The following is a 14522-nucleotide window of genomic DNA, read 5'->3' as shown; positions in this document are numbered from 1 at the left end:
TAATAAAATAAAATGGAAAACAGGGATGATACATTCTTAAATGTCTTGAATACATAATCAAACATTTTCCCTTGCAGTATTATGCTTTAGAGAATATTTGCTTTGATATGCATCTAAAAACTTTAGTGTATTAAAGTTTAAAGCAACTCCAGATCATCATACACTATATTTAGAATGTAAAATTGTTAAAAATGTTTAATTTGGTGAAAAAATAAAAGCAAGTGTTTTATTTTTTTAAAGCCTGTTTAATCACTATGGAATGGTAGGCATTAAAAAAAATTCTTCAATTCAATTAAATTATAAATACTTCAATTCAATTAAATAATAAATGTTCTTCATTCAGGCTTTTTTGGTTTGAAAAATGTTATCAGATATTTTATTTAACAGTCTTGAAATTAATAATGTATAATAATGCTAAATTAAACTCATCTAAAGATAAATACTGAATAAATTTTCAGCTGCATTTTAAACTAACAAGCAGTTTAAAAATTATACATCTATATGGCTGAACAAACTAGAACCTTTCAAACTAAAAAAAGATTAAGTGCAGTACCAATGATATTCATTTTTATAATTATTAAATCATGCTAATTTTTACTTTGAGGCAAAGGGCAGATTTTAGTCACAGCTATTCTTCTGTAATATGTTAAAATGCTCACTTATTCCCATTTAATATTTGCTGAAAACATAAAAAAGCACTCTAATGGAATTCTTTATAATTTTATTATTGTAGTTATTTTTTTCTTCAGCTCCCATGAGCTATTCACCTGTATTCAGTTCAGTATGGTAAATGTATACATTAAATGAATGCATATATTCAAGGGTGTCAAAACTTTATGAAAAATGGATTAAATAGATTATGGAATTTTTCTATGGCTTTTTTGAAGCTCTACTGGTAGCGTAGTGGTTACGAATCGGGCTGTGAACCTTAAGGTCAGCAGTTCGAAACTACCAGCCGTTCGCGGGAGAAAGATGAGGCTTTCTACTCCTGTAAAGATTTACACCCTCGGAAACCCTGTACAGGGTCGCTATGGGTCGGAACTGACTCGACGGCACTTAACAACAACATTGTATAAGATTACACTGGTTTTAATCATGGAAAAATTCTAGTTTTTAAAAGTAAATACTGTATTGTATCTGAAATCTTATAGAGCTAATAACAGGTGCAAGAGTAGGTGGACTTGAAGCAGATAACATTTTATAAGTTTTAAAAGGTCTTTCATTCTGCTCTAAGGAATTCCCTCTTAAAAGTTTCTTATCAAATTGTGAAACTGTTCCATATGTGAGTAATGTGTGCTCTAACAGAGTTCAATTGTCCTATTTATTCTATTTCAATTCCTAGTTGCCAAGTTGGAATGAGGCGGGTAAGTTAAGGTATATTTATATAACAGTTAAATCATAGTTAAGATTTTGGGGGTAAGGAAAATGACTTGGATCAATGGAGTATTAGTAGTAAGTTATGAGAAGCTTCTAGAAAGGACAAAGTCACTTGGCAAGTAACTGGGAAATTCTAGTGATAAGCAAGCTGAGGTCTGTGTAGACTTGGATGTGGGTACAATACACATTTATAATATAATGAGAGAAAATACGTTATGGAAAACGCATTCCTAAGGCAAACTTATTGTTAAGTGCTGTCTAGTTGGTTCCAACTCAGAGGAGTCCTGGTGACCAATAGGAGACTCCAGGCCTCCTATTAGTTGGAACCGACTCAATGGCACTTAACAACAATAAAAGCCTGTCTTAGCAATATTTCCATGATGATGTATTCCAACTCACAGTGTCCCTGTATAGGATTTCCAAGGAGGGGCTGCTGAGATTTAACTGTCAAACTTGTGATTAGCAGTGTAGTGATTACTCTATAGTGCCACACCAGACAAGTGTTACATGAATAAATTTCAGAGACTAATTACTGTTCTTATTAATTTTCACACTTTAGTTAATCAGCTGTGCCTCACACTTCCTATCTGTCTCTTCTGCTTCTTTAAAATTCTTAACAGACTTCTAAGACTGCTGGTGTGATGTTGTAGGATCAGCATTGGACTGAAAACTACAAGGGCGACAGTTCGAACCTACCAGTTGCTCCTCGGAAACTGTATACAGGGTTGCTTTGAGTTGGAACTGACTCAATGGCAGCTAACAACAACAAATCAGGGAAGGCTCTCCATTGAAGTTGGCATTTAAGCATCCTATGAGTATACCTAGCTCCCTTTGCCTGACTCTGTTACTGTACTGATCATGCTGATTGTACATGTTCTCTTCCATTAACTTTTTCTTGCAAACATGTTTACTACATATTCATGAATGAGGTCAAATTTAGTTACTGTTCCCCTAGAACATGAACAAGTTATTTTTTCAAAATCTTTCTCATTCTTTAATACATTCAATAGATCTTTCTAAGTGTCTACTATGTAATATGAAATTGCCTAAGAACTTTCCAAATATTAATTCACTTAGTCAAAAAATCTCATGGAATAGAAGATATTAATATCCTCATTTAGCACAACCTTCATAAAGTTGTATGAAATAGATGCTATTAGTGTTATGCTGATTTTGTAGATGAAAGCTTGAAGTTAAAGAATTTGAGTTATTTTCCTAAGTCATCCATCAAATAATTGGTGGGGCTTATTATTGAACCCAGGGAATTTGCTTTGAGAGTTGATGACCTTAACAAGTAGGCATCATATGCTACTTCTCATTCTGGTAAAAAAATGCATACTAAAATAAATGTTTCTTGGTTGACTTGAAAAACCCACATTGCTTAATTCTGATGATTATCTTTTCACCTAAAAGGGTCTGAGTTGTTCATTCTTCTTGCTATGTACTTGTACCTAAGAATCAAAAATACTAATAACTTTTGCAAGCTGGCATTAGGTGATATGTCTAAAGTATTACCTTTAAAATTAGCTAAAGGAAATACTTTGCATGACATTTTTTTTTGTTGTTGTTGTTGCCTGAAACAAGTTTGGAGTACTTACTGAAAAATCTGGAATCACAAGAAAAAAAAAGTCTGGTAAACTTTAGGGAGACATTATCATAAAGCTTCTCTTTTTTTTTTTCCCCTCTTCTTGGATTCAATACAGTTAGTAGTTTAGTGTATCTAAGGAAATTCTTCCCTATATTGAATATACGGGCAAGGCATAGAGGTGATTTTGCTTTAACGAGGCTCCTGTCTCGATAGGTTCTTGTGTAGATTTGGAAACTTCTGCTTTAAGTCATTTGAATTTCATAATTTATCCAGTTACTAAAATAAGTGAGGGGTTCCTGGCATGAAATTGTTAAGCACTAGCCTACTAAAAGAAAGGCTTGTGCTTCAACCTCACCTAGAGGACCTAGAGAGAAAGGCCTGAAAATTTACTTTCAAGGATCACAGTCATACAAATTTATGGAGAAAAGTTATATTCTACAACACATGGGATCTCCATGAGCTAGAATCAGCTGAATGGCAACTGGTTTTAAAATAAGTCATTCTTAACTTCTTGAATGAAAATTTTAAAATCATCTAACATTCATGAAATATTTGGTAGGTATGGTAGAGAAAATTATTTTATCATGTTCCTAAAAGAGAGATAGCTAAAATTCCTTCTATTTGATTAGGAATGTGAACCTCAGTTTTTATGGCTGAGTATGTATATGTCTTTAGAGAATTTACTTACTTAATATATGAGTGTTTTTATAACAATTAAGTTACAATATGGAGAGATTTGTTTGTTTAAACCAATATGTATCACACGTGTATTTGTTATATTTAGGTGATCTTTGCTCTTCTGATTAATGCATTTACACATACTATTTTTGACAATGATGTTCAACTATCTTTATCATGAAAAGGATTGTTTATATTTCTAACAATTCAACAGGTAAATATTTGATTTTAAAGAAAACATTTATTCTCATAATCTGCCCAATATTTGTAGCTAGGAGAGTCTTATACTCTATAATAAACTCCACGGTATGCTGGTCAATATGATGTTTTACCACAAGTCACAAACGTGCTTCGTGTTTATGATAGTGACCAAGGAGTTGGTGTTGTAATAATCATAATTTTCTTCACTAATGGAGTTCAGTGGTTTTTGTGTTTTGTTTTGTTTTGTTTTCTTGCAGCTTGCATGACACATGAAGAGAACAATCCTTTTGATCAAAATCACTATATGTCTATGCAAACATTACTTTTTTCGATGAAGTCCCAGGAAACTAAGTATAATTGCATGCATTTTGGGGAACTGTCCACAGTAGGAAAAGAACTGGCTGATCCATTAGTGGCATTTTATTCAGAATGGAAACATTTTTCCATCCAAAGGACATAAGAAACAATAGCTCTTCTGAATAAGTGGCATATTTTCCAAGTAACCTTTTAGTGAGGATTAACTTCTTATGAGGTCGAGTACTACAGTTCATTGTTTATATTCAAATTGTTGTTGTTGTTGTTAAGTGCCGTCGAGTCGGTTCTGACCCATAGCGACCCTGTACAGGGTTTCCGAGGGTGTAAATCTTTACGGGAGTAGAAAGCCTCATCTTTCTCCCGCGGAGCGGCTGGTAGTTTCGAACCACTGACCTTAAGGTTCGCAGCCCGATTCGTAACCACTACGCTACCAAAGCCAATTTCAATTACATTTCAAGAATTCTCTTTTTTTAACAACAATGGAAAAAATGCTACTCACCATAGGCCCAGGTGGCCCATCTTGACCTGCAGCTCCAGGAAGACCTTGTTCTCCCTATAGAAAATAAACATGATTGATTTTCTAAATTAACAAAAGAGTACATATTTACTTTTTTTTGAATATGAAAATCCATAAATGGAAAAAAAGATCACCTATGAATTATACCTGCAGGTAAGCATCTATAAATATTGTAAACATTTTTTAATCTTTTTACTGTGTGTGCATATGCAAATACATTTGCACAGATCAATGTATGAGTATTTGATAACTTTGAATCTTAGAATATAGTTTTCAATTCTGCATTTATAACTTCAAATTTCACCATGAGAGTATTAGATAAATAACATACTTACATATGTTTAGGATTATCTGCTTTTATTATATATTTACTGAACTCACATAAAAATTAAAATGAAAACTTCATACTATAATTTATGAGGTAGGGTTTGCATAAATATTTTCATTTATGAGTTTTTAGAAAAAAAATGTTATTAAAGAAATGGAATCCTGCAGCACAGATACTTACTACAGGGCCAGGAATACCACGTAGGCCTTCGGGACCAGGCTTTCCAGCAGGTCCCTGAGGACCAACTGGGCCAGTTTTCCCAGAAGGACCTTCAGCACCTGCTTCTCCCTGTTAGAATAGAAGAAACATGAATACATTAATATCAATATAAAGCATTTTATTATTTTCTCAAAAGTACTGAAATAGAGGTTATTCAATTTACATACGAGTTTTAAAAGTACAGAATCTTAAAGTGTACTTTACCTTAGCACCTTTTTCACCTTGTCTTCCCTCTGATCCTGTAGCTCCAGGTGGACCCTATCAACATAAAATTTTATTTAAAATTGGTATTGCATATAAAAGTATCACAATGAGGACTTACAAATGCTCCAAAATATTTTTAACTGATTCTAACAAATGGTAGCATTCTATAGGCACTGGGTTTAAAATTTGATGAAGAAACCAAAATCACTTTTGAGTCCAAATTTCCAGTTAGAATGTTAAAAATAAATGAAGCAAAGATCTAGCAGAGTTCAGACAGTTACATCACATCAGTGTAAACAATTATTAAAGAAACAATGTAGAAGAAGATATACACACAAGTTTTAATAAATGCTGATGACTTGATATAGTCATAAATTATGTTAAATATTCATAAAACATTTACTTGTGATTAAGTATTAATTGAACATATCAGATTTCACCTCCTTTGAACATGTGTGGAGTCCTGGTGTGGCACTGCAGGTTAATGCGTTGGACTGCAAAGTCAGTTTGAACCACAGGTCAGTCAGTGATTCAAGGTCACCAGCCACTCCTCAGAAACTCTATACAGGGTCGCTATGGGTTGGAACTCGACGGCACTTAACAACAACAACAAACATGTGACAGGTGAATTATTTCTTAACCTTGTTGTTGTTAATTGTTGAGTAGTTTTTGACTCATAACAATCTTGTGTAAGGTTTCCAAGGTTTTACATCTTTGCAGGAGCAGAAAGCCTCATCTTTCTCCAGCAGAGAGCTGGTGGGCTCAAACCGTGGACCTTATAGTAGTGCACAGTCCACAGCTTATGGTTTGGAGTCACCAAACTCACTTCCTAAATTTATAACATTCATATATTCATGCATTCTTAAAGAATCATTAACAAATTTAACACATACAAATCTTACATCTTGACAGTCTACAGATATTTAGTCTTTTCATTTTCTGGAACAATGTATTTCATATAAATAAGTGAATTAAAGATAGTATCACTTTTTAAAACTAAGCAATAGCGTACACATAGTATTTTAAGTGCTGAAGAGCAAAGATTTCAGTTTGAGGATTAAGGTGCTCTTGACCCAAGCCATGGTATTTTCAATAACCTCATATGCATGCGAAAGCTGGACAGTGAATAAGGAAGACCATGGAAGAATTGATGCTTTTGAGTTATGGTGTTGAAGGAGAATATTGAAAATGCCATGGGCTGCCAAGAGAACAAACAGATCTATGTTGGAAGAAGTGCAGCCAGAATGCTCCTTAGTGGCCAGACTTCATCTCTCATAATTCAGACATATTGTCAAGAAGGACCAATCACTAGAGAAGGATATCATTGGTAAGGTGGAGAAAAAGAGGAAGAACCCCAGGGAAATGGATTGGCAAAGTGGCAGCATCAATGAGTTCAAGCGTGGCAACAATTGTGAGGTTGAGGTTGGCCCAGGACCGGGCAGCATTTCATTCTGTTGTGTGTAGGGTTGCTATGAGTCGGTACCAACAAGATGGCACCTAACAACAAAATTAGAATACAAACACAGATATAGTCTTCCCAATCCAAATGCATTCTAGTGTTTGAGAAACTTTGATATAACCGCATAGTTTATAAGGAGAAATGCTAATCATTATATAAATTTAAAGATAATAATAATGCTTCCCCATACATATAACCACTTATGCAGTATCTCATTATCAGACATTTCATAGTTATGACCATAAAACAAAAGACTACTATCAATTATTTTGTGTATTAAAAATGTACAACTGTCAGTAACACATACTGAGATGGTAGGTGAGAGAGTAATGCTGGCTGTGATGGTTTAGACAATGTGTCAACATGACTGGAACATGATTTTCAGTTACTTGGCAGTTATTTAATGATATAATATTACAGTAATGAATGATCCTCAACGTGGGATGTGAAGATGTGGTCTTCTATTTTCATATAACAACTTGGCCTTTAGAACCCAACCATGTCGATATGTGAGGTTAGTTGTATAATCTCACAGTTTTTAAGGTACGTATTGATCTCATTCCTAAACTTTATTTCTTTTTTTTTACTAGCTGTATGACCTTGAATGAAGTATTTAATACTTCTGCACTTGAGCTGTTTCATTCACAAAGCATGATCAATAAGTATACTCATGCCGTAGAATTGTTAACTAAAAATATTAAAATATATGGGAAGTATTTTGTTAACTTGCAGTATCAGAAAGTGATATGAAACATACTTAATAGCATAAAGCTTGGATTCAATTGGCCTGGATTCAAATTCTAGCATTTTCATTATGTACCTTGAGCAAACTGTTGCTGTTGTTTGATGCTATTGAGATGGTCCCGACTCATGTTGTTGTTGTTACATGCCGTGGAGTCGGTTCAACTCATAGCGACCCTGTACAGGGTTTCCGAGGCTGTAAATCTTTATGGGAGCAGAAAGCCTCATCTTTCTCCCGCGGAACAGCTGGTAGTTTCGAACTGCTGACCTTGCGGTTCACAGTCCGATTCGTAACTACTATGCTACCAGAGCTCCCTATGTATAACAGAAAACTCTGCACAGTTCTACACCATACTTAAAATTACTGCTCTGCTTGAGCCCATTGCTGCTTCCACTATGCCAATCCATCTGGTTGGGAGTCTCCCTCTTTTTCACTGACCTTCCACTTTACTAAGCAAGATGTCCTTCTCCAGACACTGGTCCATCCTGATAATATGTCTGAAGTGTACGAGACAGGGTCTGGTCATATTGGCTTCTAAGAAGCATTTTCGTTATACTTCTTCCAACACAGATTTGTTGGTTCTAGCAATACACAGAACCTTTCAAATTCTTCTCCAACACCATAACTCAAATGCATCAATTCTTCAAAGGTCTTCCTTACTCATTGTGCAACTTTTACATGTATATGAGGCAATTGAAAGTACCATGGCTTGGGTCAGGTACACTTTATTCTTCAAACTGCCATCTTTCCTCTTTATCACTTTAAAGTGGTCTTGTGCAGCAGATTTGCTTAGTGCAAAATGTCATTTGATTTTTAACTGCTACTTCTAAGATTGTGGATGGAAGATCCAAGCAAAATGAAGTCTTCAATGTTTTCTACATTTATCATATTATTTATTGGTCCAGTGGCAAGGATTTTTTTTTTTTCTTTCTTTACATTGAGGTACAACCCATACCAAAGGCTGTGGCCTCCAATTTTGTTAGTAAGTATTTTAAGTACTTTTCACTTTCACCAAGCAAGGTTGTATCATCTGCACATCACAACTTGTTGATGAGTTATCCTCCAATCCTGATGCCACATTCTTTTTCACATAATAGAATAAGTATGGTGAAAGAATACAACCCTGTCTCACACTTTTCCTAATTTAAATCCATTGAGTGCCCCTGTTCTATTTGAACGATTGTGTTTTGATCTACACACAGGTTCTTCATGAGCACAACTAAGTGTTCTGGAATACTCATTCTCCACAATACTGTCCATAGTTTTTATGATCCATGTAGTTAAAAGCCTTTTCATAGTCAATAAAGCACAGGTAAACATCTTTCTGGTATTCTCTTCTATCAACCAAGATGAAAGTGACATCAATAATGATATGCCTCATTCACGTCATAGTCTGAATCTGTCTTGAACCTCTGGAAGTTCCCTATCAATGTACTGTTGCAGACATTTTTGAATTATTGGGCAAAGTACATATCTATAAATACCTCAGTTTACTATCCTGTAAAATGGAGTAATAGAAGTTACCTCATGTGGAGTTGAAAATGTGTTACAACAGTGCCTTGAGCACTGAAAACTGTCTCAGAACTGACTAGACAGTACTTAACAACAAAACAACGTCAAGGAGGTCTGGTAGCATTGCTATTGTTGTTAAGTGCCATTGCGTTGGTTTGGACCTTGTATAGGGTTTCTGAGGCTTTAAATCTTTGTGGGAGAATAAAGTCTCATCTTTCTCCCATAGAACAGCTGGCAGGCTCCAACTATGGACCTTGTGGTTCAAAGTTCAGTGCTTATCATATGGAGCCATGATGTTCCCTGATCAGAAGAATTCACTGTCAACATCTGAAAGAGAGAAATCTTACCTCACTGGTCTAATGTCACATTTGAACAACATCTTGAGTATCCTCTCCAACTCTCAAAATCTAATCTCAGTTAATGACTTTGAATACAATTCATTGAGGAAAGACATAAACATATGGAAAACCATATTCTGAGGGAAAAAATAACTATTTTTATAAACCAATACTTAAAAAAACAAAACAAAAAACTCTCTCTATTTATATCTAAATGTGAGCCATATATACTTATTATCAAATTGAATTACCAACTAATAACAAAAATTTAATCATTAGGAAATGCATCAAATCAAAATGCATCAATCAAATGGAAATGCATCTTTTATAACAAAATTTTAAATTTTAAAGTCCTATGTGCTGTAGGATATGCACTGTACAGCTAACCACTAGATCGGCAGTTCAAATCTACACGGCGCTCCTTGGAAACCCTTATACAGGGTCACTATGAGTCAGTCCTGACTCAATAACATTTAACAACAGCAAAAAAAGAATATATATGGTATGAAGGAGTCCTGGCGTGGCTCTGCAGGTTAATGTGCTGGACCAAAAGGTTAGTTTGAACCACCAAGTCGGTTCGGGTCAGAATGCGATGGGTTGGAGTGACTCAACGGCACATATTGTGAGGTTGGCCCAGGACCAGGCAGTGTTTCATTCTGTTGTATATAGGGTCACTATGAGTTGGTACTGATTCAATGGTAACTAACAACAACAATTTAATGGCACTTAACAACAAGAGCAGTGTTACCAGGATTCCTGGTGTGGCTCTGTAAGATTAACACTGGACTCCTAACTGAAAGTTCATTGGTTCAAACCCACCAGCTGCTCCTTGGAAACAACAATGCTACCGGGGGAGCATCGTGGCTCCATATGATAAGCACTGGACTTTATATATTGTAGTTGTTGTTTAATGCAGATGTAACATATAAAGTACTCATCACATTCAGGATTTAGAAAGTTCCTTGAACTTACTTAATTCTGAGAAAGTAAAAACAGATACCATAGTCACCGTTGTTGTTATCATTATGTGCCATGGAGTCGTTTCTGACCCATAGCGACCCTGTACAGGGTTTCCGAGGCTGTAAATCTTTATAGGAGCAGAAAGCCTTATCTTTCTCCTGCGGAGTGGCTGGTAGTTTCAAACTGCTGACCTTAAGGTTCGCAGCTCGATTCTTAACCACTACGCTACCAGAGTCTTTAAGTACCCTCAAATTGGTTTTGACTCACAGTGACCGTATATACAGTTTCTGAGGAGCAGTTAGTGGGTTTGAACTGCCAGTCTTTCAGTTAGCTGTCCAGTGCTTATTCCATAGCACAAAGGTATCATTGATTGTTTTTTCAGTATCATCACTATAACCTCATCTGTTACTAGGCAATATCCACTAACCCAAAGATTTAAAAAAACAAAAAACCAATTTCTATAGCAGTCTCTTGAGGCAGTAACAAAATACTGGTGATAACATATGCATTGAAACTTCAAAGTGCATCTTTTTAATTTCACACTATTTATGAAGGAGGATTTCTGTATTAAAGCATAAACTTCAAAAAATGTTACTCCTTTATAATTCTGAAAATAAATTAGTTTGGTGTGCTACTTAACATATGAACTTACCTTTCATTACCTCAAAGGGTTTCTTTCTTCTGTGAATAAAAGTCTACTGTCTGTCACAGTGAAATTTCTTATTACATAGCTTTGTTCTCTTCTTTTTCTCATTTTCCCCTTATCTTATTAAAAAAAATTTTTTTTAAGTCAAATAGCACAACTTTTTTTTTTTTTTTTTTTTTTTATAAACTAGGGTCCTGTTAAGGCACTGCTGGTTCATGTACTGGACTGCAGAGTCGGTTTGAATTGCAAAGTCAGCAGTTTAAACTCACCAGCGGCTCCTCAGAAACCTTATACAGGTGGTCGCTAAGGGTTGGTAGTGATTTGACAGCACTTAACAACAAGAAAGACCGTAAAAGAATTGATGCCTTTGAGTTGTGGTGTTGGAGGAGAATATTGAAAGTGCCATGGGCTGCCAAAAGAACAAAAAGATCTGTGTTGGAAGAAGTGTAGCCAGAGTGCTCCTTGGAGGCCAGGATGGCCAAACTTCATCTTTCATACTTTGGACATATTGTCAGGAGGGACCAGTCACTGGAGAAGAATATTATGTTTGGTAAGGTGGAGGGCCAGAGTAAAAGACCCCCAGCGAGATGGACTGGCCAAGTGGCAGCATCAATGGGCTCAAGTGTGGCAACAATTGTGAGGTTGGCCCAGGACTGGGCACTGTTTTATTCTGTTGTGCATAGGGTTGCTATAAGTTGGTACAACAACAACATAAAGAGAAAGCTTTCTAAGCAACCTAATTTCCAGTCTTGTTAGGTAGTTAGAACAGGGAATAGGGGTTACCCATAGACCAAGCACAACGAATTCAAGAAGAGACACAACCTGTTAGGAGAGTCTATTAAAAGGAAGACAGAACAGGGAGTGTCACCCAAATCAGACATGCTCAGAGAATAGGACTGATCTGATGTGGCCAAGGAATTAATCACATTGTTGTTACTAGGTGCTGTTGGGTTGGTTCACTAGATAAAGGGCCTATAATTGGTAATTTCTTCTTGGGTCTGATGCACTTCTTTCCCTTAGCATCATTCTGTTATAATTGTATTCATGAGCTAACCCTGAGCTGTAGGATCAGCACTGGATTGTGAACCACAAGGTCAGCAGTTCAAACCCACCTGCTGCTCCTTGGAGACCGGATACAGGGTCACTATGAGTCTGAACCAACCCAACAGCACCTAGTAACAACAATGTGATTAATTCCTTGGCCACATCAGATCAGTCCTATTCTCTGAGCATGTCTGATTTGGGTGACAGTCCCTGTTCTGTCTTCCTTTTACTAGACTCTCTTAATAGGTGGTAGCATAGTGGTTATGAATCGGGCTGTGAACCTTAAGGCCAGCAGTTCGAAACTACCAGCGGTTCCGTAGGAGAACGATGAGGTGTTCTGCTCCAGTAAAGATTTACAGCCTTGGAAAACCTGTACAGGGTCACTATGGGTCGGAACCGACTAATCAGCACTTAACAACAACAACAACAACAATGTAGGATAAGCACTCTATCACAAGGCTGATTTGAACTGCAAGGTAGGCAGTTCAAACTCACCAGCCACTCCTTGGCAACCCTATACAGCATCAATATGGGTTGGAACCGACTCAACAATGCTTGTTGTTGTTGTTGTTGTTAAGTGCCATCGAGTCGGGTCCGACCCATAGCGACCCTGTACAGGGTTTCCGAGGGTGTAAATCTTTACGGGAGTAGAAAGCCTCATCTTTCTCCCGCGGAGCAGCTGGTAGTTTCGAACCGCTGACCTTAAGGTTCGCAGCCCGATTCGTAACCACTACGCTACCAGAGCTCAACAATGTTTAACAACAATAAAAAATTATGATAGAAAAACACAGAACTCAGCAGACAAGTATTAGGAGACTCAGAGTCTGCCCTGAAGACAAAAAGTGAAACCAGGAGCTCACTGGGCGTGTTTATCATTCATGATAAGCAGCCTGTTGTCCCGTCTGTGGGAATGTCTATGTTTTATTACATTTCTTTGCTTGCTTAAACCTCAGCTTTACTGGCTCCTTCCATGTGTGTACTGTGCCTATACCCCACCAATTCTCTGGAGGGACAGTAAGGCCGAACCAGGACGTATCATCTCATCCATGTAACAAACATGTGTAGATGTGGAAGGGGTGTTCTCTTCCAATATTTAAACTGCTGACCATTCATTTTTTGTTGTTGTTAAGTGCTGTCGAGTCAGTTCCAACCCATAGCGACCCTGGATAGGGTTTCCAAGGAGCAGCTGGTGAGCTTCAACTGCTGGCCTTGTGACTCAAGCCAACTTTACAGTATGGCACATTAATATGCATGCATAAAGACATAAAGATGGAAAGAACATAACATAGTTCAAGAACTGCTAAGAATTCAGTCTAACAGCCTGAGTGTGTGAGGGGCCATCATATTGTAGTACAAGATTTTGTGACAGGTTGAGAGTTAAGGAAGAAAAAGAAAATTATGGTTTAAAAGATATATAAAGGTTAGGAACTTGAGGCCCTTACTATTTTGTTGTTGTTGCTGTAAAGTGCCATCGAGTCGGTTCTGACCCATAGCAACCCTGTACAGGGTTTCCAAGAAGCACCTGGTGAGCTTGAACCGCCAATGTTGTGGTTCCAACAGACTTTGTAATCTAGCACATTAACCCACAGAGCCATATCAGCAGCTAAATAAACTATGTCAAATTTAATATGCAATTAAATATTTGGGTAAACCATTTCAAATATAGTAAATAAAAATGCATTTAATTTTGCACATTGTTTTTCCATATAATCTGGTTGATGCTGGTTACATTCCTTTGTTTACCCTACACCTTCACAAACGTTTTGGCAGATATATGCTGAACACTTCTGTTTCGTGGTCAAGACAGAATCAAAGGATATCTATTAACTGATATATGTGTTTTCATCTGTCTTTTTCCATGACTATATCTATTACCTCGTTTTGATTTATAAGCAAAACCTAGAAAACCTATAAAATTAAATATTTTGAGGCTTATCTAAGAATAATACAGAAAATATTACTGGTATTTTTGAAAAAGAAAATCAATTTTGTACAGTTTATTACAATCTAAGTAAAATGTGGGTTTTGTCTTTAAAAAAAAAAAGTAGAACAAAATTTCCTCCCAAATGTATTAAAAGTATCAGATACTGAGAATTGTTTTTAATTATTATTGAATAAATATCATTAATTCAGGGTTTTTCAGAATCTTTAATATTCTCCTTGAACAATGAATCTCCACGATGGGCAATATAATCTTCAGTGGTTCCCAGTTTTAAAGTGTGGTAAGGAGCTCTGGTAGCGTAGTGGTTACGAATCGGGCTGCAAACCTTAAGGTCAGCGGTTCGAAACTACCAGCCGCTCCGCGGGAGAAAGATGAGGCGTTCTACTCCCGTAAAGATTTACACCCTCGGAAACCCTGTACAGGGTCGCTATGGGTCGGAACCGACTCAATGG

At 36.5% G+C, this 14522-nt stretch overlaps 1 protein-coding gene across 4 annotated transcripts in view; it reads right to left on the bottom strand.

Moving 5' to 3' along the window:
* COL11A1 (collagen, type XI, alpha 1) overlaps positions 1-14522 on the bottom strand; it is a 357092-nt gene that overhangs the window by 38386 nt on the left and 304184 nt on the right. For all 4 annotated transcript variants that reach the window (XM_006830900.1, XM_006830902.1, XM_006830899.1 and 1 more), the window contains 3 exons: positions 5428-5481; positions 5185-5292; positions 4659-4712 (listed from right to left, as the gene is read on the bottom strand). In XM_006830900.1, coding sequence (XP_006830963.1) covers positions 4659-4712; positions 5185-5292; positions 5428-5481 — 216 coding nt within the window. The remainder of the gene's footprint in view (positions 1-4658; positions 4713-5184; positions 5293-5427; positions 5482-14522) is intronic.

This window comes from Chrysochloris asiatica, unplaced genomic scaffold, assembly GCF_000296735.1.
Source record: "Chrysochloris asiatica unplaced genomic scaffold, ChrAsi1.0 scaffold00002, whole genome shotgun sequence".
In the NCBI taxonomy this organism is placed as follows: Eukaryota; Metazoa; Chordata; class Mammalia; order Afrosoricida; family Chrysochloridae; genus Chrysochloris; species Chrysochloris asiatica.
The sequence above is the reverse complement of the archived record's forward strand: the minus strand, read 5'-3'. Positions and strand labels throughout refer to the sequence as shown.